General features: G+C 42.5%; 1 protein-coding gene across 2 annotated transcripts; it reads left to right on the forward strand.

Moving 5' to 3' along the window:
• Positions 1-1,772: 1,772 nt before the first annotated feature.
• Positions 1,773-23,433, forward strand: prkcha (protein kinase C, eta, a). 2 transcript variants are annotated; one of them, XM_061083090.1, is made up of 14 exons: positions 1,773-2,394; positions 6,980-7,043; positions 9,185-9,338; positions 9,429-9,463; positions 9,560-9,642; positions 10,323-10,455; positions 10,536-10,669; positions 10,772-10,903; positions 11,146-11,319; positions 13,555-13,709; positions 18,335-18,473; positions 19,286-19,474; positions 22,664-22,810; positions 22,962-23,433. In XM_061083090.1, exons 1-14 carry the CDS (start codon positions 2,044-2,046, stop codon positions 23,109-23,111), a joined length of 2,040 nt encoding a protein of 679 aa, XP_060939073.1. In that variant the 5' UTR covers positions 1,773-2,043; the 3' UTR covers positions 23,112-23,433. The 2 variants fall into 2 exon arrangements, with proteins under 2 accessions (XP_060939073.1, XP_060939074.1); XM_061083091.1 differs by having other exon boundaries at positions 10,326-10,455.
• The last annotated feature ends 150 nt before the right edge of the window (positions 23,434-23,583 follow it).

The raw sequence follows: 23,583 nt of genomic DNA on the forward strand, positions 1-23,583 counted from the left end.
TGGGGAATGAGGAGGGAGGGATGCGGGGAAAAGAGCCATAGAGTTGACAGACAGAGGGAGAGAGAGAAAAGTGGAGGGGGGCGACTGCCAGGAGAACAAAGAAACAAAACAAATCATCCTCCACTGTAAAAATGTCAGCTCCGGCTCCGGGGTGAAACGAGGGGGAGAGAACGTAAAACTATACAGGTTTTTAAAAGTTACTTCATCACAAGAGAGAGAGAGGCGAGCAGAGAGGAGGAAGAGGGTGGAGGAGGAGGAGTGGAAGAACTAGTCTTGTTCTGCCCTCTGCTGGAGAGTGCAACAAGATAGCATCCTTTAAGGAGCTTTAGGGTTAAGGAACACTCACATATGAGCTTTTATGATCTTTCTTATTCTCCCCAAGCAAGAAAATACGATTGAATCACCTTGACTCTGAGGTGTACAAGCATGTTTACTCTTGTTTACCTCCAGTTTCAGGCGTAAAATGTTGTTCTTTAACCCACCAGGTCTTACAGAAAGTTTCAAGCCGTTGCCCCTGATGGATGAGAGTGTGATCCGGTTGTACGTCGGGGCAATCCACTTTGTGTCTGCGTCGCCATTAAAGCCCCTCTCTGCTCCGTGAGGTCACGTCTGAGAGGTTGTTTACAAGACAGTCTATATCCCAGGGTTGTGTAGAGATCTGGGACCTGGGCTCTTTATTTATACCAGCTGGAGCACAGAGATGTGGAGTGGGGAGAGAGTGGGGTCGGAGGTCAAGTCTAACACCAATAAAGTGGAGACTTTGATCGTGGCGTTTATGGATGTAGCAGGCAGCACCCTCAGAGTGAGAGAGAGGGAGAGGGAGGGGGGGTGCATAGAGAGAGAGGAAGAGAGAGAGAGGGAGGGAGAGAGAGAGCGAGAGAAAGAGGGGGGAGACAGAGAGAGGGATAGGGAGAGAGTGTGACAGCGAGAGGGAAAGAGAGGGAGAGGGAGGGAGAGAGGGAGGAAGACAGAGAGAGATAGGGAGAGAGTGTGACAGCGAGAGGGAAAGAGAGGGAGAGAGAGAGGGAGAGAGGCAGAGAGACAGGGAGGGGGGGCAGAGAGGGAGGGTGACAGAGAGAGGTAGGGAGACAGAGAGAGAGAGAGAAATAAATGGGAGAGTGATAATAATTGTTATAATAATAATAATAATGATTATTATTATAATTATAATTATCATTCTGCCTTTTATTTTTTTATTATTACTAGAATTATTATTGCTGTATGGTTGGATTCAAGGTATAAGGGGGAAAATGCTAGTGTTTTTAAAGAAAGAAAGAAAGAAAGAAAGAAAGAAAGAAAGAAAGAAAGAAAGAAAGAAAGAAAGAAAGAAAGAAAGAAAGAAAGAAAGAAAGAAAGAAAGAAAAAAAGAAAGATGTTGTCCAGTTGTGTAGATCCTGGATGGATGGAATGATGGATGGACGGATGGATAGATGATGAAATGATGCAGTGATGGATCATCTTCTACCACTGGGTTCAAGGTTATCATAATAAAACCCGAGTGATTTTGAAATAAAAAAGAAACTCAATATCCTGTCTTGTAGTTTGCCCCATCAGCCCCTAGAGGGGGACAGTCTCCACCTCAGCAGAGCACAGGTGAGCGCGGCACCTTCTGGGGACGGAGCGGTGCATCACGGTCAGTGTAGTCGCAGAGTCCTCTTTCGAAACGGGAACTACAAGTGTGATCATATGACACAGTGGGGCGTCAGTGACAGGTGGAGCTGCAGCGGCCTGAGTGTGTGTCTGTGTGTTGTGTGTCTGTGTGTGTTTGAAGTTATGCGGAACTTCTCCTGCGCACCACGCATGTCCGTGTCGCTTCTTCCTATTGACAGAAGCTTCTTGACACCGACTGACAGCAGATCAATGCGCAGGATGGACGCAAAGGTTCGCAAGAGTTGACTCAACGTGGAACGAGTATGACAGTTTATCACATCTCTGCTGTTTTTCAGAGTTGATGTGAAGCAGGCGTGGATTTATATACTTTTTAAAAAGTCGTATTTTTGTGTGTGTTTTTAAAAAAACAAACAAACGTGTACCGCTCCGAGCATGAAGTTTAACGGGTACCTGAAGCTGCGGATCGGCGAGGCGGTGGACCTGAAGCCGACCACCTTCTCCCTCCGCCACAGCGTCATCTTCCACAAAGCGCAGCCGGCCCTGGACCCCTACATCGTGGTGAAGGTGGACGACTTCAAGATCGGACAGACCCACACCAAGCAGAAGAGCAACACGCCGACCTACAACGAGGACTTCTGCCTGAACGTCAGCGACGGCCGGCGCATCGAGCTGGCGGTGTTCCACGACACGCCGATCGGATACGACGACTTCGTGGCCAACTGCACCATCCGGTTCGAGGACCTGATCCAGACCTCCAACAGCGGGGAGACCTTCGAGGGATGGGTGAGTGGGCAGCAGGGCCGGCGTGACCTGGGGGGTCCGGACCCCTCCAGCCTGGGGGGGACACAGAGATGCCCCCCTCCCTTACTACTATTGCAAAGCTATCAATCTATGTTGATATATCTATATAAATATATAGATGTATATGGAAGTCTTAATAATGTTTAGAACTGTTACTGACTGATGGTAAAATATTGGAGATCTGCCCCTTCCATAAAACAAAATCAATTAGGGATATGATCTATAGTTCCGTCAATGTGTGTTGCTTCTTTACTAATGCACGTATGCAGGATACTGGGAGCTATTATATTTATTATAACTCTAATGATATAACTAATTAAACATCCGAATCCGAGGTCCGAGGTTTTATTGCCCAGTTGTTTTACACACTATAGCAAGCAGCTGAAAATGTAGAACAGTGTAACATTAACAATACTATGTACATTATGTACTTTGGTTTATATGTGTGTCCCCCTTTCACTGGATATTTTTTTCTTTTAAGAATAACAATAAGACATATCTGCCTCTGGTGGAAAGTGATTCAGAAATCATGTGTCCAACCCTGAACGTGGGCTGATCGAGCTTTTAGGAGGCCCCAGGGAGCACGTGTTTCCAAGGGGTCCCAGTCGACCCACCCCTCCACCCCACTATCCATTTAAAGAGGAAGGGATGATATAACACTGTGTGGTTTTACCATGCATTCACATGCTAATAATAAACTTCATGTAGTTTAAAATGAAAAGTTCTAATTACAGGTCAATATCGACACGTATACAAACGAGTCCGAGTAGAAATCCTCTGCTTTGCTAAACACTATTGCAGGACCTGTAACTGCACATCAGTGGTGCAGATCTGTTATCAGTCATATATTAAATATATCCATATGCATCAGACCGGGGGGGGGGGGGGCCTCAGTCAGCCTGGGGGTAATTGGACCAAGTGTATTGCACTTGACTGTGATCGTCAGCAAATATGGTCTGAAACCAGTCAAACCACAAACAGTGCTGCTTTGCAGAGGTGTTAATTCTACTTCTAAAGACTTACACCACAATGCAGAGTGCACAAACACATGCACGCTGCCCAGACCTGCACAACATTTAACCTCCCTGTATTATAAAAAAGTACGATTATATTACTTCTCTTTCCAGAAGTGACCTCGGGTATAAAGTTAACCGTAATAAGTTAATGGAGGCGTTAAGGAACTGAGAGTGTCTCTAAAGATAGAGCTGCCCACGGGACAACTCAGGGAATAACGGGCCGTCATCAAAGCTCAGATTAAATGTCTCGTGTAAAGTATTCTATAAGTCGCTCTGTCTTCCAGACTCAAACAAAGAGCTGCTCGTTTTAAACTGGAGTTTCCCTCCTCTCTCTTACTTTGAGCCCCCTAGCACTATAAGCCACTGCAGGTGTTGCTGCCTGTAACCTGAACCTGTCCAGGCCTGGAGCAGGCTGAGGTGGTATCGACTACGTACCACAACTCACGTTAAATGCAGAATCTTTCTAATATTCGGACACTCTCCTCAAGCCGATACAGCTTTTGTCGTTTAAGCTAGATTTCTCAGAAGAATGACAACAAGTGATGACAAGGACTTTACAGTAGGAGGAAAACAGACACAAGGAAAACATTAAAAGCTTTTAAAACACTGTAGGTTGAAGACCAATGCTGAAATATCACAAACGTATGTGAACATAAATAAGCAACTTCATACAAATGAATAAAAGATGACGTTGACCGTCCACATCTATCTTTCTGACCACATTACCTCATGGACCAGAATGATACTACATTGTGTAAACTTCTGTGACACAGCATGACACATTTACTTCATTTTTCCCTTGAACACAGCAATACATAGTTTGGTCAAGGTATTTCATTACACTTCATCGCCACAATTTCCTCAAAGCGTCAGAGACTGAAGAAATACATTTTTCTGTGAAACTTCTGTGAGAAAATGTTGAAGATTGCTTCATGCCCACCCTCAGCGAGACCCCGAGCACGGAGAGGAAGTGGTTTGACGGTGGAGCTTGGTCTTTAGTTCAAGTACATGTGATTGGTTTGTGCAGTTTGTTTTTTGTCACTTCTCGACACCCACTCAGAGTTGTTTTTGGCTGATTCGGAACAGTGCAGGCTGTGTTCTTCGTCGCTCTACGCAAGCGGCGCTGGGCCGGTGTGTTTCACAGATGAGGCACAAGCCGCTACACGCCCACGCTGCCGTTTATCACAGCGTTCCCACCACAGATCAGCTCAAGGGCTCACTGCTAGACACTGTCTCTCTGTTGGTTCATGGATATATAGATAGATATATGGTAATGTGCAATGTTAGTCCAAGTAGATAAATAAGAAACCTATATATAGAGACATACATTTATTCATATAGACATACAAGATAAGTCGATAAATTCTACTGTTTTTTAATTTCTTGAACCATTTATCTCAGACCCCACAAAGACATCGACCGTCTGTATTTTTAAACACGCAGAGTCAGTTTCCTTTGCCTCCCACCTGCTGCTTCATGACACCACATTGTGACATCTTTGAATTTTTACTCACTTATTGGAAATCAAATGGTTTTGACTGTAGTCAGTGTTCATGTGTCTGTGGTGTGTGAGTTGTCTCTCAGGCTTGAGAAACATAGAAATGGAAAGTGGTGTATTAATGGCTCCCCGACATTTTCCATCAATGTGTGCTGCCTGCTCGGCTGAAATGGGTTTCTAAAATAGAAGAAACTTCCTCCTCTGGTAAATGTTCTGCTTTTTAAACTACAGTGTCATTTCCCACATCTTTGATGCATCACGTGGGCTCCACCTTAAAGAAAAGGCTCACAATCATATCTCTCTGTGCAGTGAATACCAAGTGTTTGCTGTAATATGTCCACATGTCCTTTCCTAAAGTCATTATAAAAGGACACTGAGTAGAGCACATATTTCCAGGAGGTGCACAAGTCTACATAAGCAACTGGACTTGTTTCAGTTCTGAAGAAGCCTCTTGGATGAGAGGAATCACAAGTCCTGTTACTGCTGATATCTGGTTGACTGAGAATATTCACAGATACAGCGCGTAGCTCCACCAAGGCCGAACGGTTCCCTTCAATTCAATCAAGCCAAATTTCTTATACTTAGAAATCAGTTATATGCCAAAAAACTGTTTTAGTTTTTATCAAGATCAATTAATTATTCCCTGGGAATTTGGCCAAAATGTCCTATGTTGCAATGTATATTTTACAAACTATAATGGGATCTTTCTTGGCCCATGTCCCACCCTCCTACCAAGTTTTTGAAGAAATCCAAATAGTTTTTGCATAATCCTGCATAAAAACAAACAGACAGAGGTGAAAACGTAACCTCCGTGGCAGAGGTAATAAAGTCATGAGGTGGGGGGGGGGTTGCAGTTCACAGTCCTTATTCTGTGCAAAGTCAAAGTTCCAGTTTTTAAGCAATTCATTGATTACGTTTTGCTCAATGTGTTTTTGGGGCTGCAGGGGAGGCTGGGAAACTCAAAGGGTGAATTTGCACCTCTATTAAAAAAATAAAAGTGAACCTGACCTTTAATCTATCTCCTGTTGTCCAGCGGAGGTGTCTTATCTGATGGGAGATGGAATATCAGAAAGTCTCTGATGCGCAACAGCGTTTTAGTTGTGTGATCGGAGATATTAAGATTCCTCTGATAGGACAAATCTTCACTGGATGAGTCAGACTTGTTGTCTAGACTGTAGATTGAGACACAAGATATCAGCAGGTATAACAGGGGAAAAATTCAAGATCTTTTTGATGAAGTAAAATGAACATTTACTTGAATTTGAATCCACGAAATGCACCGAGTGAGCGGCAGTTTTTTTCCTATTGTGTATTTCTTGTTATGTGGGTAGTGAATATTTTCCAGGCAGGGTCCGTGTGTGACTGCAACACATTTATTTTGAGCGTTCAATGACCTAAGTTTCCATTCCGTGGTTGTTGCAGGAAGTACGCGCGCTTTGTTTACCCGTCGCTGAGAAGAATCCGCTCTGCACGTCCCCATAAATCGTCGTCATTCACAGCTGAACATCAGCCTGTGCAACCTGCCTGACCTGCCTGACGTGCTCTGTCGTTTCTGTCAGGGCGTCCAGATTCCTCCGACATTACATAGGCACAGAAGAATGCAAAAAGAAACACTTATATGTGAATCATCAGTGAAGCCGAACAGCTGAAGGAATGACGCTTACGTCGTATGGACACAATCTCATGTCTCCTTCAAACAATCCAAAAGTCTTCAAAGGTTCCAGTAGTTTCAAAATAATCAAATATTCCTTTATGAGTCAATTACCTTTTGTTAAATATATTTTAGTTTCAGATATTTAAAAGGGGCGGTTCTGTGAATTTAGAGATTAGCAGAATAGTATAAAACTGAATTGTCCACTGAGTTGGAAACAGTCATTGGCCTACGCAGCAATAGGTCAAACACAGAACATACAATATAACAATACTGACAGAGTGACGGTGTTTAATTCTGGAATGAACTTGCCTAAAATAGTTGTATTGGATATGAATATCTGTCTGGTCTGTTTCTCATCACCTATATGAATATTGTGTGTCTGTGTTTTGGTGTCTGCAGATGGACTTGGAGCCAGAGGGCAAAGTATTCGTCCACATCACACTCACTGGCTCGTTCACTGACGGTAAGGTTCTGACTCTTCTTCTTGCCTCAGCACCATCCAACGTCTGTTTCTGTTTTCACACATTCTTCAACCGAGGTGCTAAACATTTTTCTGCTAACTCAGTCCCTTTCATTGTCGTCGAGTTACTCCCTTTTCTTCAGGGTGTTATTCAGAGTCTTTGTCTCACACAGTGTTTGCATTCCTGTCTATTTCACCGTGTCCACGTCACCAAGTAACGTGGAACATGCACGCCCCACCCACTAGCTGGGCTCAAATTGGTTGGGCAGCGCCGACGTCATTGTTAGCAGTTCCACTGCAGTTTGCTTTCTTCAGACGTCTGTGTTGAACAGAGACTTAGGTAGGACATGTGCACACACAGGATCGTTTGGCCAATGGGAGGAAGCCTTTGAAATCAGATAAATGGGTGGATGTTTGGGATGGGGAGAAAAATTGATTCAGTTACAAATCGCGATTCTTGTGAATGACGATTTTAAATCGCCATGCTGCCTCCCAAATCGATTTAAAAATATATAAATTTATATATTTTTTTATTTTTTTATTTTTTAAACATATATTCATTGGTTTATACGAGGGGGGATATATGGGGGGGAGCAACATCACCCCAGAGCACGTTGACCAGCTCTTGTTTTTGCACAAGAATCTAAACATACCCAGGCACTAGCTTTGCATAGCCTACATGCAAACAACAATGAAGCATAGCCTACTTTTTGTTAATTTCAAAGTTTATATTTTAAGTAAAATTTTATTCATTCTATTTATTTACCTTTTATTTATTGTTTAAAAGTAGCCTAAGTGGCATACATTCCTTAATCTTTCAGTATGTGTGCAGTTGACAGGGGCTATACAATAATAGGGCACATTTTTATTTATTTTCTCTATTGGCTGCCCGGCAGTCATTAAGTTAATGTTAATATTTGAATAAAACTTTGTAAAGCTCTAAGTGAATTTGACTGTGTTGTATTTGAAGGTATGATTCAAGATTTTTCCATGGTCCAGTATTTAAAAAAAAATAACCAAAAGAAATCGCAGGAATTCGTATTATCAAATTGCAATACTTACAGAATCGCAATACATATCGTATCGCCACCTAAGTATCGTGATAGTATCGTAACGGGAGGCCCCTGCCGATTCCCGTCCCTAGTGGTGTGGTGGGGGGTGGGGTGGCTATGACCTTGTTGGTTTCTGGAAGGAGAAGTCTGGTCTGGTGGGGACTAGTTCCTCGTTTTTATCAGTTGTCATCAGGCTTAACTGTATAACCAAACCTCATGAAACACCACCGCTTTTTTTTTAATAATTAGAGAGTGCTGAGGAGAGAGGCCTCACTGGTTTGGGCCTCGAGCTGCAACATGCAAAGCTTCTCTCTGATAGTTCATGCCGTTCTTTAACTGTAAGAGCCTCTGGGGCTAATGTCCATAATTCTTCTGTGATATCTTTACCCAACTGGTTCAGTTCAAGGAAGAGGTAGAATCTAAATGTAAAGTGGGGTATAAATAATACTGAGGGAATAGACACAAATATTTATTCCATAGGTTGATATTTGGGGAAGGATGTAACATAAAAAAAATAAATACTGGACAAAAGTATGTTTGCTTTGAGCTCTGGGAAAAAAACTACAGCCACTTTTCAAACATTTCTGAGATTTAATTTAGTAAATAATCAATTGCTTCATAAAAGAAATACACATCCGGTGAATAAGGAACAACCGATCTCCATCTTCTGAATCTATTTCAACTTTACAAGAGTTTCTACTTCAACTCTTGCAGAAAATATCTTGCTCTTTAGTAGCCTAGTGCATTTTTGCAAAAAAAAATTCTGTCTACTGTTCGATTTTCTGTAGGTGTCGAACAGCAAATGTGTCGTGGTTTTTGCTTAGCTGAAAAAAGAGGCCTGATGTGGCCAGAAATGACAGTGTAGAAAAATAAGAGTGAACCAAAACAATAAAGTTGTGGGTGGCAAAAAAAAGAAGAAAAGAAACCATGACCTGAAACTCTCTGCAAAGAGGTTATGTGCAGATTCCCGTGACCTGTTTTATGTATAAGTTGTTATGTTGAATTCAATGAAACCCAGACAAACGAAGACAGCGATCAGGAGTTAGTTTGTGGATTTTAGAAATGAAACCTTTGCTCTCGTCCCGTTTCCAGACGATGCCATCGTGAAGGAGATAGCCCACAAGCAGTTCACCAGGAAGCGTCAGGGGGCAGTGAAGCGGAGGATCCACCAGGTCAACGGGCACAAGTTCATGTCCACGTTCCTCCGCCAGCCCACCTTCTGTTTTCACTGCAAGGAGTTCATCTGGTGAGCAAGTCGAGCCACGACGGGTCACCGCTGCCCACTGCACGTGTCTGTGTAGACTGTAAACTGACGCTGTCTCTGTCTCTGTTCCAGGGGTGTGTTTGGAAAGCAGGGCTACCAGTGTCAGGGTCAGTACGCCTCCTTTTCTTCCTCCTCTGCCCGTAGATACAGTTTATTTGAACGTGCAGCCGTGAGTTATGAGTTTGACTGCTTGTCTTTTTCAGTGTGTACCTGTGTGGTTCACAAACGATGCCACCAGCAGGTCGTGACGGTGTGTCCGCGCATGAAGAGCCCAGCAAAAGAGCAGGTAGCAATAATTGAACTGTCAGCCTCACATTCGACTTAATGAGTCGGCCTCCATGTTGTCGCTGGTATTTTACACATTTCAAGGAGGTTTTCTTTTTGTAATACAGGATGTGAAAAATAGAGCCTGTTAGATAGCCCCCTCCTCAACACACACACACACACACACACACACACACACACACACACACACACACACACACACACACACACACACACACACACACACACACACACACACACACACACACACACACCTAAATAACACCTGCAGTCAGCAGCAGACTGGTTCCTCTTTGTGGCCACTGAGCTAGAACACAGTGATCTGCTGTAATTTTCCACACATAGTGGTAAAAGCATTTTTTTTATGTCGCCATAAATACACATGTTTGTTTTAGCATTTTAAAAAGACGTTTAAATCATTTTATTTATATTTTGCAGAAGTATCTGCTTCTTTTGGGAAATCCAAATGATGAGTTCCAGCCGTCGCTGCTACAGAGCGCTGGTCACCTGTTTATTCAAAACTGATTAAACATTTCTTGGGCCTTAAGTTGAACTATTCTCGAGACATACGAGCCACATACAGACAGATTGCTTGAATTATTTGATAGATTACATACATGCATTGGCGAATATACTGTGGCAATCCACAGTGGTTCGTTTACAGTGTCTGTCTTCTCTTAGCAGCCCGTAACCCAAGGCTTCAGCATCAACCTCCCTCACATGTTCAAGATCCACAACTTCAAGTCGCCCACTTTCTGTGACCACTGTGGCTCCCTGCTCTGGGGAATCGTGAGGCAGGGGCTGCACTGTAAAAGTAAGACCCACTTCAATGTTCATGTGTCAAATTCAAAATCAGGATCTCAAATGTCCTGCCTTGTTTCTATCTCTCCTCAGTCTGTAAAATGAACGTTCACATCCGCTGCAAAGGCAACGTGGCGCCGAACTGTGGGGTCAACAGTGTGGAGCTGGCCAATAAGCTCGCAGAGATGGGTCTGCAGGCGGGAGGACTCTCTAAAACCAACACATTGGTACGGAGGCTCAGTTTTCCTTTGTCGATTGATTTAAATGGTTTAAATGACTGTTAACTGAATGTATGTGTTGTCTTTGTTTGTGTGTTTTTGTCCTGACAGTCTAATAGGGATGGGCAGTCGAGGGAGCCGTCTGAAAGGAGGGAAAGTACAGCATCTCAGCCGCAGACGCCTCGGCTCGGCCTTACAGACTTCACGTTCCTTCAAGTGCTAGGCAAGGGCAGCTTTGGAAAGGTGGGAAGGACAAGTGATTATTTTCACTATTAGTAAATGCTAATGAAATGATGACCTGGGGGATAAATGGCAAAGATAGTCCAAAGGGACACGGTTACCAGAAGAAAATGTAACTGTAGGTGTTAAGTTATTTGTCAGTATTCCTATCAACAGAATATATCTTACTTATAGAAATAAACCTCACCTATTCTGATTCAGCGTCATGGTGACACTGAATAACACGTCCGAGTTCTGATCTGCAGGTGATGCTGGCGAGGCTCGACTCCAACGAGCGGGTTTTTGCTGTGAAGGTGTTGAAGAAGGACATCATTTTGCAGGACGATGATGTGGAGTGCACCATGACGGAGAAGAGGGTGCTGTCACTGGCTCGCTGTCACCCCTACCTCACCCAGCTGTACTGCTGCTTCCAGACACGGGTCAGTGAAATGTTCAATGGCTATTGCTAATATATATATATATCGATGGTAAAAAAGCTTTTGGGCCGTCAGACTTTTCCTTTGCTGCCACCAGCAGGTCATTATTCAGGGTGTTATCTATCTATCTCAAACCGCATCCCGTCAGGGGTCATGTTCGGGGGGTCGCCAGATGGCGGTGTAGAAAGAAAAAAAAGACATATATCCAAAATAAAATTACATTGAGATAAAATTTTCTGTACGAGTGATAAGATCTGCGTCAGAACTGATGATACTATGAAGACGTGTTTTACTTATTTTGTCAAATTGGCTTCAATCGCCTGAGAGAAACTTTCATGAACGGCCTCATCTCTGATGCTTGTGTGTGTGGTTTTCAATTGAAATATCTGGAGGATGAATTCCGATAACTCGCCTGATGTCTCATCCACCATCATTTCATGATCAAACTGATAAGACTGACATCAGCTGTAGATGTAGTTGTTGCTAAGTGTGACTGTGCAAACACACTAAACAAAGACAAAAACATTATACCTGCTGAAAATTGACAGATTGATGAGTGCTGTGGTGCAGATCCGCTATCGACTTTCGATATCGCGTATCGAAAAACACTCTCTCTTAAACACCTGAGAACTGTTTGCAGACCAAGTTGTTGAACGGTGCCGTTATTTCAAGAGTAATGTGCAAACAAAGAGATCAGAGAGTCAAACACACACTCTTTATATTTGTAATAATGTCTGGTCTGCGAACATTAGGTGATGTTGCGGAAAAAAGAGGAATACAGTCTTTATTCTTACTGCCTTGCTGTCCAAAACATGCTGTGAAGGACCGTTTCACCAAAATTAACCAAATCACACCAAAACTTTAGGATTTGAACACCGTTTTGAGATCTCTGCCATCACACTGGTACAATGGAGGGTAATGTAATTCTATTTGTGGATCCTATAAGTCTGAAAAAGGACATTTAAAAAATCAAGAGCAGCCTTAGAACAGTGTCACTATAACTCTTAAAGCTATTAAGTTTGTACTGGGTCTGCGTCTTCACTGCCCCCTGACGTGTAGAAAGTCGTTGGGACGTTGAAGCTTTATGTCATTTCTCAGTGATGTTATCACCACAGACACAACTTCCCACGGTTGATGGTTCTGCCCATTTGGTTTCCATGTTACTTTGCAGGAAGTGGTCAGCAGGTGGCAGCAGTTCTCCAGTCTCCTGTCTGAGAGGAGCCTGTAGACACCTTATCTGCTTTAGTTAAATTTAAACCACAAAATATGTATTTTAAAAGTATAAAATTATCTGTGGTTTTTAAATGCTGTTATATTTTAATTAGAATGATTATAAATTGATTCTTTAAAGTCTATTTTCATGAGTGTAAGGGGGATGGAAAGAGCGGAGGAGGTGATGAGAGTCGTGGTTTCAACTGTGGTGAAGTGGATACTTTCACCAAACGTCTGCGTCTTTGGAGACTTGTTCGTCAACAAGGCAGATTATCAGCGTCAGTCATCGTAACCATGTAACATCAAATTAAATCTAATCTTGCTTCTGGCTCATCGAGTTCACAGAGGTTTGGAGAAGTTCTTGCAAAACAGATTTGGTTTAACTAAACATTGGAAATCCCAGAGGCACCATTAACCGAGTGTGGACTGAGAACATCCATCCCACGAAAAAGCATCTGCAGAGACAGATTTATCTCATAAAATGTTTAATTTAGCACAAAACTTAACTGTTCTCATGTGGATTTAAAGAATTACTCATCTGTACAGCTGCAACACACAGAGCCCTGCTGTTTTACATGTGCAACACATATTTATCAGGCACTACTCATGTAATCTCAGGATTTAAAAAAAATGACCACTGAGCCACAGAGCAGTTAAGAAGCTGTAGCTGAATGTGCTGAACACTTGAGGAAGCTTTATAGGAAGATTTGTACATCACGTCCTGCTGCAGTCTTTTTTTCCCCAGGGTCTCATTTTCCAGATCATATATCGAGTGCAGCCTGTAATGAGAACGAATGATTAATGGGTTTGATTAGTTTTTTTTTGCCCGACTGACTTTAAACTGTGGTTATTTGCACAGGAATCCATAAAACAGACATTTGAAATTGACGAGGAGCACTCGCGTATCTTTCTCTGAGCAATCCCGACACGCCTGTGGTCATCGGCTCGTTGATTGTTTAATAACAGGGGGAATCTTCTGTGAGGCTCCTGTGTGAATGTCATCTCCCTGTTTTGTTTCTCTTTCAGGACCGACTCTTCTTCGTGATGGAGTTTGTGAATGGCGGCGATTTAATGTTTCACATCCAGAAGTCCAGGAAGTTTGAAGAGCCCAGAGCCCGTTTCTACACGGCAGAGATCACATCGGCTCTCATGTTCCTGCACAGCAAAGGCATAATCTACAGGTGGGAATAAAGGAGCACACGCAACAGTGGGAATCAAATCGAGCAGAAAATATGTCCACAGAAATGTCTCCAAATCAATAAATGAATAGATTTATAACTTTATCGAGTCATTTGGCCAATTGTTTTAGTGATTAAATAATATTTTCAAAACAAAACAGTTTATTTATAATAATAAAACAAAATAGATGATTATATTTTGGTTGTGAGGGAGAAAAAACTGGTAATATAAAAATAATAACTCCTGATAATAGAATTAGGATCATATATCCATGTGGGTTTGGAGACCATGAACTTAAAACACAGATTTTAAGATTCCGGACATTTATCAAACATGTGGTGGAACAAGGGAGGACGAGGGGAGGACCTGTTGGATGCTTTGCTTTGACCTCTGTTGCATTTTGACCATTTCTTCTTTTGCAAATTTCCCAACTTCACGAGAGGGACGTAAAAAAAATCTCCGGCGTACTCTTTTAAGATGGATGTGTTGACCTCCCAGCGTTTGTTCAGCCATTATTTCCTCACTTCCCATTTCAGTGGGACCATCAGTGCAGCCTTTGGGGCCATAAAACCTATAAATCTGTTGCCTCTGTGGTCTCATCGCATCCCCCCTAAAAACTATTCAGGTTCTCCCTTCGAGAAATGGTTTCCATCGGTAATTGTAGAAGGGGGCAGCATGAGAGGGTTGTACAAAATTAGAATGTATACACAGGTTTTTTTAATGCACATGAACCCGCTAAAAACGGCCGATTGACTCCTTCCCCTTGGCCAGCAGAGGAGTTTGCCTTTCTGTTCAGTTATACAGGTTTGACCTCTCTGTCTTGCCAAATTAGCCTGTTTTTCCAGGTGTCATGTTTCCATCACTCGCATCGCAGGCAAAAGCCACATGTGAGCTGGTTTTAATCCCGTGGTAGGTGATGTCATCCCTGGCACCTCCAGTCTGGATTCCGAAGTGTCCTTGCCCCTTACAGCTGTGCGCGCAGTGTTTGAATGGATAGAATGTGTGATAGAAAAAGCAATGTGACTTAAAACGCTGTGTGAATGTGTGTGTGAATTGATGAATGCAACATATTCTGTAAAATGCTTTAAATTGTGGATAAGACTAGAAAAATCATGCAAAGAAGCACTTGCAGCCCTGACCCTCCAAAGGTGCCATTTTATATGCGGTTTCCTGTCCATACTCTTTGATAGCAGGTACAGGATAATAACAGATTATTATTATTATTATTGTTGTTAACAGGGCACAAAATTGAAGTGAATGTTCAGATTTTCGATGGTGATCCTGTTATTGCTCCTGTCTCAGATAAGTCAGTGCATTCTGTAGTCAGGCGTGTGGTGGCAGAGCAGTGGGCCTCCTGCCACTTCATCATGATGATAACGAGGCGGGGGGGCATCATGTGAACTAACAGTACATCCCGAGTTATATTTAGTGGTCCTTGTGTTCTCTGTCAGCCTGCACCACAAAGCATGACATGTCACCTTAAGAGACCACACGCAGTTGGCATGCTACAACTAAAATAACAAGCCCAAATGGCCGCTCGCACACCAGGCTCACAACAATGGAAGCCTCGGTCCCGGCGCTGTGGGAAATGAATGTGTCTCCTTGTGACTCGACTAAAGCTTCTATGTTTCCTGTTGTACTCTAGAAGACGATTTAGTGTTAAAAAACAAAACAATGGGTACAAGGGTATTTCAAATCTGAGTTTAGCGTCTTTGAAAACTTTTTGGAGAGAAGAGGGAAGTAAAAGCACAGTATGTATTTATGAACAGCTGCTCAATGCCGTGCAATTCAGTACAAATAGATTTACATGTGACAGAGAGGGTGTGGACTTGTGGTGTACTCTCAACTGAATAAACTATTCAAAATAATAAAAACTAGAACAGAGTTCATACACCTGACAATGACCCAGCTGTCCCCTTATGAAGGAGAAACTTTTTTTTCCATCAAGATCAATGAATAATTCTCTGAGAAATAACATAATTGTTTTTTTGTTTTTTTTAAAAATATTTCCTAATGTAAAAGAAAGTGGAGTAAAAAAATTATGGATATACATGTAATGGGTTCTTCTCTGACCCATAAGTTTAACAGTACTGGCTTAACTTAAGAATTGAATCCATTGTGCAAAATGCACAAAAAACTTTGACCGACTCATGATTCAGTGTTAAAGATGAAGTTGAAACCTCTCTACCAGACATAGTATGCTCCTCTAACCACAGGCAAACTAAAACACAGTTAGTGCGTCACAGTCACTTCCTCTTCTCTTCTTTGGAAATTTTCATGTTACATCAGCTCCTTCTGAATTACACTGACTCAGGGTTATCGCATTCCAGATGTTAACGTGGATCCCCAGCAGTCGACTGACCCACTTCCCACAGGTGGAGGTTCACGACAGACTTGCTCTCCCAGTCTGATGAGGCGGGTGGAGGAGCACAGGAGCGGTTTATAGATGCAGAAGGTTATTTGCATATACTGGTCACGTACTGCTCTGCATGGCGGGTGATGATGAAAGCGTGGTAGTAAAACTGCCTGGGTTAAAGATTAATGTCTCGCTGGACACATTCACATAAAACTGGAGACAATAATTGTGCTGGAGACTCTGTAAAACACATCATATTCATATATCTGAAGAGGACAATCACAAACTTAAACTGGTGCATTCATTGGCCCTAAGTGTATTATTCCTCTGCGCTGGTGACAACAAATGGTTGCTTGTCTCTGCGTCGGATTATTGTTAACACAAATTTGGTTCACTTGGATTCACATATGAACTGATTAGAATTTGGTGGTTGAAGGTTAAGGTCAAGGTCGCTCTGACCTCACAAAAGACATATTTTGACTTTAGAGCATGATATCTTATGTACGCCTTGAGTGAATTTTATAAAATTTGGCACAAAAGCTCATTTGGACTCAAGGATTGGATTTTGCTGCAGTTATTCTGGTTTATTCTGCTGTATAGAGTGCTGCCATGCTGCGAGTGGTTATGAGCTCAGAGTTGTTATTTTTTGGCCTGTTGCTGCGACAGACAGCTACCATGAGTGAATGAGCGCTTATGGTGACTGTCATGAGTCGCTGTTACACAATCAGCTTATGTTAGAGCAAACCAGATTAATCCGACCAAAGCAGCAGCGCTTGAATATCACTACGTCTCTTTTACATTCACAATCTGTTTGTCTTCTTACTTTGAGGAAATCACCCAGAAACCTCTCAATAGTATTTGTCTGGAATTAAAAGGACATGGACGTAAAATAATAGTTTGTTTAAAGTTGTGTTCATGTCCCAGTTGTTGTAATTTGTGAGCATGAACCTGTTTTATCATCAAGTATCTTCTGTCTGGTTTCAACCATGTCGCGTTTGTAAACTGACCCCAGTGTAAAGTCTGGGTCACCTGATCACAGATTACAGCTTGCTCAGTTGTAATCTCTCTGTCAGATGACAAAGCACCAGCTGACACGAGACTGTTCCAGTGTTTTCTTATGGACACACCCACGTACACTGTCAGCAATCAGGAACATGCATCCACAGATATTAATATACAATTAATTTTCAATTCAGTTAATATTGATAATTAAGGCACACTGTTATATCTATGTTTAATGAGTACATTATTAGAGAGTCACTTCAAAAGGGGAGAAATTAGAAATATTAATCAAAGAAACAACATAAAAAACTCAACATAGAAAACACAACAGACTAAACGATGAGATAGTTTGTAATAAAAATAAATAGAGTGGCAGTTAATAAATCGCATATAGGGCCAACAGCCTCAAATTCCATCAAGCTGCACTATATTTCAAACACTCTTAAATATCAGTCCCCTAAATAATTCGTCTAATGAATTGTTCCCAGGTAAAATTTGTGTAAAAACACGGTATCTCGCAATCTTAAAGAAAGTTTGAAAAATGTATTTTTTGCGTAATCTTGCCGACAAATAAACCACGACAGGGGCGAAAATACAACTTCCTTCATGAAGGTAATAATAATTTTTAGCTGTTGAGTCAAGTCAGTTTTATTTATATAGCCTAATTGCATTTTTACCAGTGGGTGGGCATAGACTATGACTCTATATCCTCAGAAACCTCAGGAGGAGCAGATGTTCGGCAGATGTTATAAGTATTACACATTTAAATATGTGGTTATGGTTAAATTCAGATTGTTACTTCTTTGGAAAAAAAAAAAGTATAACAAACACAAAATGTGTTTCAAAATTTTTACATACATTTGAATTTATTCTTGCAGCAAACAATTTACTTCAATGTAAGTTAAACCTGTCTCTCTAAAAGATAAACAATAGCTTAAGTTTCCTATTTCCCTGTACGCAGAATAAATACTGAGCACTTTTTCCGTCCTGCCATCCTCAGTGGTCAGTGAATGCATCACATTTTTCCTGGCTGCTTACAGTCAGGTTTGTCTGTTCATGTCTCCTGCTGCCATAGAAACTTCACTGTCCTCAGAGGACCTTGACATTTTGCCTCACCTCACGTTAGCTATAATTAGAAACAACACCAGCGACTGGACTTTTTTTTCTCCCTCTTCTTCTGATTAGCTTCAAGCCTTTACTGTTTCCCATGTTGATCCATCAAAACAAATATCAAACTTTCTGTTTCTGTCTGTTTGTCTCGCCTTGCAGGGATCTGAAATTGGACAACGTTCTCCTTGACAAAGACGGACACTGCAAACTGGCAGATTTTGGCATGTGCAAAGAGGGCATATTCGAAGGTGTGGCCACGGCAACGTTCTGCGGGACCCCGGATTACATCGCCCCAGAGGTCAGTTCCTACAACCTGTCGAAACACAGGCTGTCTATTTCTCTCCATTTCCAAGCAACCACAGGAACACTGATTTCTCAAATGGAGCCAATAAAGGCAAAATATCCTTAAATGAAACTGATTAAAAACAGAACGATGGTTTTGTTGTGTGGTTAGTTGGTGGTTGAAGAGAAATGGGACCGAGCCTGCTCTCATCCGACCCCCCCAGGCATCACCATTTTGGTCGGTTATAAATCTGCTTGGCAGCCAATCAGCATTGAGCAAGGAAACAGTCTGCTCACCATATCTATATATATATCACCAATTTTTGCATACACCTGGCACCTAACACAATAGAAATGTAAGAAAGAGAGCAACCACACTTGTAACATAATGATTAACTCACAGTCTCATTCATGAGCATTCACTACAAAGTGTTGGAACCTTTTACCACTGAATATGGGAATTTTCAGATAGCATCAAAGACTAAAATAACCACATGCAGCTTCCTGTATCGGGTTTATATGTTCCCATCCTCTCTCCCTCGCTACCATCGCTAATCCCCTCATCAGAATTCAAGTTTACAGACGTGGTTTGATTTCAGGATAAGTCATTAAGTCTGTGTCCCTGTGTTTGAGAGATTTTGATCGTCTGGTTTTATGAAAGGCCTCTTTGCTGCTCTCCACACACACCTCTCAGTGTAGCCTCAGTGGAAACACACTAATCAAACACACATCTGCTCACTGAGCCTCTTGACGCTCGCTCTCAGGCTCTCCCATGCTGAGCACCGATGGGTAACTTTATTGCTCTGCTGTGGTGATGTTTCCCCGCAGATCCTGCAGGAGTTGCTGTATGGCCCCTCTGTCGATTGGTGGGCTCTGGGGGTGCTACTGTACGAGATGCTGTCGGGACACGCCCCCTTCGAGGCGGAAAACGAGGACGACCTCTTCGAATCCATCCTCAATGAAGAGATCGTTTATGCGTCTTGGCTCGGAACAGAGGCAGTGAACATCCTGAAAGCTGTGAGTCTGCATCTATTAACTGTGTCTCCTCAGTCAGTGGCAGTAAAAATGTAATGGTGGATAAAGGTGGATGAAACTGGAGGAAGCTGGAGGAGAGCCAGGTCTGCTGAGCTTTAGTATTTGTCTCTTTGGCAGATCTTCACCCTCCTCAGAACACCTCCGTCAGACTTTGTCCACCTTATACAATAGCAGGAAATGTTTTTGGCCCTTTTCTCTTAAACGGAACTAATCAAAGAGGAAATCAACTTCTCACTGGGCGACATGAGCCGGCAGTGAGATATATGAGGATGTGACAGGTTTGAGCCGCTCTGTGATCAGGGTCTGGTATTTGTTGCCCTTCAGACACTTTGACTGCAGAGTGAGTGGCAGCCCCGTGGAGCTGTGCCAGCCAGCTGTTTGGCCCTGCTCTCTTACATAACTATATTAAGGCATGGTCCACTGCCCAGCCACAGCATACGGACTATAAATACATCTCCTCCCTCCACTTCCTGCTCTCCTTGCACCCTCTTCTCCTCCTCTTATCCTTGCCCTTACTGCTAATGCTGGGAAGAACCTGGAACCAATCTGCCCCTCACTGATTTGTGTCACAGCTTCCAGTGTCACATATTACATAAAGATGCATGTCAGTGTGAGTGGATTTGAACAGCGTGGCGCTATTTATACTGAAGGTTGAGCCGTCACAAGGTTCTCCATGTTCCTATAAATGGGTTCATGGAGTTGAGTCATCATGTTGTTCACGGTTTAGTGAGCATGGAAATCTATAGAAAATATCAATAATGAGTTTGTCGGTTTGTTATATATATTTATTTAAACATATATATATACATTTAAAGTCAGATTTTGCCCCTTCTTCTTTATCATCAGAGAATGATAAATACTTGGAAATATTTAGCAAATATGTGCTTTCACAATGCATCGATATTATATATTGAGCCTTTGTTATATTGTTATTGATTGAAATTATATGGTGATAATTATTGATATTGTTTTATTGTCCATCCCCAATAACAAGCCAATTTTCAATAAAGATGCTGTGTATACAGTACTGAAAAGGGAAGCTTTTAAACAAATGACCATTTTGTCAATAAAATGTCAGAAAATCTAAAACCTAAAGATGCTAAATGTACATGACACAAAACATCCAATACAGAATTCTGAGATGGTGAATGGAGTCAATCACAGTTGTTTCTCATCAGTTAACTAGTTGATTAATCAAAGAACAATTTCTCCGTATCATTCTGCTGGTGTCTTGGAGCACGGCTTCATCGGGTAGAAACGCTGACATGGCGTGTCTGGTGGTGAGGATGGCAGAGCTGACGTGGAGCCATGGAAAGATGGCATCAGCTTCGGTGGAAAAGTTTTTTTCCTGCATTCCTCAGTTTTTTTTCTCCTGAACTGATTGACCCCTGCTGGTCTGTCCAGGTTTAGGGAGCATATTGGTACCGGTGTGGTTTTTAAGAGGAAGTTACGTTTTCGTCTGCATTTGTTTGTCGGTTAGTCAGCAAGATTACAGGAAAGCTACAGGATTTACCAGGTTAACCACGAAACTTGGCAGAAGGATGCGGTATGTGTCAGGAAAGAATCAATTGAGTTTTGGTGCGGATCTGGATTCAAGGATTTTTTGTTTTCATTCTCTTTACATTGCGAGATTGGGCGTTTTTCATGTTTAGTGGGCTGATATTTATAATTGTGCAGTTTGATTGAATTCAAAGGGAATGCTGGTCCTCAGGGTGGTATGAGCTCTACCGAGAGCCATTCTAGTTCCTTTGTTCGTTCGTTGGTTAATCACACATAAAACTCAAAAATGTTTTCCACCTAAATAGTTTTGAGGGTTGCTGCCTGGGCCTGAGAAGGACCCATTACTTTCTGATGTGGATGAAGGGGAAGATCCAGGAATTTTCTATATTTTATGACAAACAAATCATTGAGGTAATCAGACCCCTTCATCTGTTCTTTTCTACGCTTAGACATAGACAATCGTGCGTAGGATTGTTCGGCTTTAGCGAACACATGTATACGCTGTACTGAGTGCCATTCTATTTTTAATAGTGACACCATTAGCTGTAAATCACACTGTCAAATTCATGCTTGCACCTATAGATCCCTGCGCAAAGCTGTGTTGGCATTAAACCATAATGTTTGTTTGCCCAACCTCAAAGACACCAGTTGATGTTTCCGGTGATGTTGTAGCCTTCAGTCAAACAGGAGTCAAGTCTCTGCAAGTTTGTTATCGTGGAAAAAGCTGCTGCTTAGAGATCAGTCCAAACATTGTGGTATGTTTCTACAAACTATCAGTGGTATGTGAGGGGTATGTCATTTAAACTGCTCAAAACACCAGAGTTTAAAGTTCGACCCCTCCTCTTTTTCTTCCACCTCCCGATTTGTGACATTTTTCTTCCCCTTTCTCCCCTCCTCTTGAATCTCTGGACTTCGTTTTGCTGAGGCATCCAGAGCCGTTGAGGCCGAGTCTCTGGTAGTTAATAGTGTTTGGAGCAGATAAGGCATATTAATCTCTGGAGTGACTTTGCTCTGCTGTCACTGCTCAGACAGAAGCTCATTCATTTCTTTTGGCCTAGTCTGAATGTCACCGCCAGCCTTGAAGGTGCGTGTGTGTGTGTGTGTGTGTGCGTGTGCATGTGGGTGTGTGTGTGTGTGTCCTCGGCCGAGACAAAACTGTCCAAAACACCACTCTTCCTTCCCAGAGGCGAGATAAGCACTTTACTTTCCCATCTCTAGTTTGTTTTGTGCGGGCGTCTCCCTCTTTCCTCTCCCTCCTATAAACTTCAGTGGAAGAGAAGCAGTCGAAGTTCAAAAGGTGATTCTCTTGTTCTATTGTTTGTTGTGTGAGGCAGCAGGAAGCCGAGGCTCCTGCCTTACTGGACCTAGTTGAACCCTGTGCTGCACGGTGGGAGGTGCCAGACGCTGTGGGTGTGTTGCTCGGAGGTGGGGTTTGACTGGATGTCTCCTGGCTCAAGTCTAGTTTTGGAATCACTCCAAAAACAATCTAGTTTGCTCTAGTTGAGTCACATGCATCACATGTCCTCACTTTCAATAGTTTGTGGAACAATAATCCGCTGAAATGTGATCCTGCTTTGTTTTTGTTCCTGATCTTGACAATACACTGATGTCTTAAGGATTCCTTATATATATGCTTTGGTGAATTAATCCATTTTTTTTCATTTGTCATAGTTCTTGACCAAAAACCCGGCCTGGCGTCTGGGCTGTGTGGCTGAGGAGGGCGGGGAGAACGCTGTGACCAACCACGCGTTCTTCGCCGACATCGATTGGGAGAAACTGGAACAAAGACAAGTAGAGCCACCTTTCAAGCCCAGGATCGTAAGTCAGATGAACGTCTTTATTGATGGCAGGATAGTGTGTGTATAAGTGTTAATGAAGACTCTCGGCAGACATTACGTCGTGTTTGACTCTCTCACCTTGTGTCTAAATTGTGCGGCTGTTAACATTATCGTCAATTATCCCCCTGCAGAAAACGGCAGAGGACGTCAACAATTTTGACCCTGATTTCACTCAGGAAGAACCCACGCTCACACCCATGGACGACCCTCTGATCCCCCACATCAACCAGGAGGAGTTTCGAAGCTTCTCCTTCACCTCGCCTGAACTCCTGGAGAACTAAAAGTCTCCTCATTGATCCACCAGTCGCCTCACTGTCCTCAGTGTTTGTGGCTTTGTCTTGAGACAGTTCCCAGGTGTGTGTATAGTGAGAATGATGCTGACACGTTCACCAGAGGACGCAAAGGACGGCGCGAACCTCTCCTGTACTTCATGAAAGATTCACTGGGACACATTCACACAGTCGTCAGTGGAGGAACGTTGTTTTGAAATGTTGTAAATTTGTTTCGACAAAGTTGTATTGTACAGAATCTTTTTTTTTTTTATATTTGCTCTCAAACTCATTCCAGCTACTTGAAATGAAAAAAGCAACTTTTGGAACTCAATGGCTTTGTGTCTAATTTTTCACTCTCAGCACTGTCCAGAGAAAAGAAGTCATAAGAGCCCGTTTTTAACCGAGGTTCCCGAAGAGTGGAGTTGCCAGTTAAATTCCTGGAAGGCCTGACTGAGCAGAGGAAATAGTTTCTCGATGATGT

Source organism: Limanda limanda, chromosome 12 (genome assembly GCF_963576545.1).
Source record: "Limanda limanda chromosome 12, fLimLim1.1, whole genome shotgun sequence".
NCBI lineage: Eukaryota > Metazoa > Chordata > Actinopteri > Pleuronectiformes > Pleuronectidae > Limanda > Limanda limanda.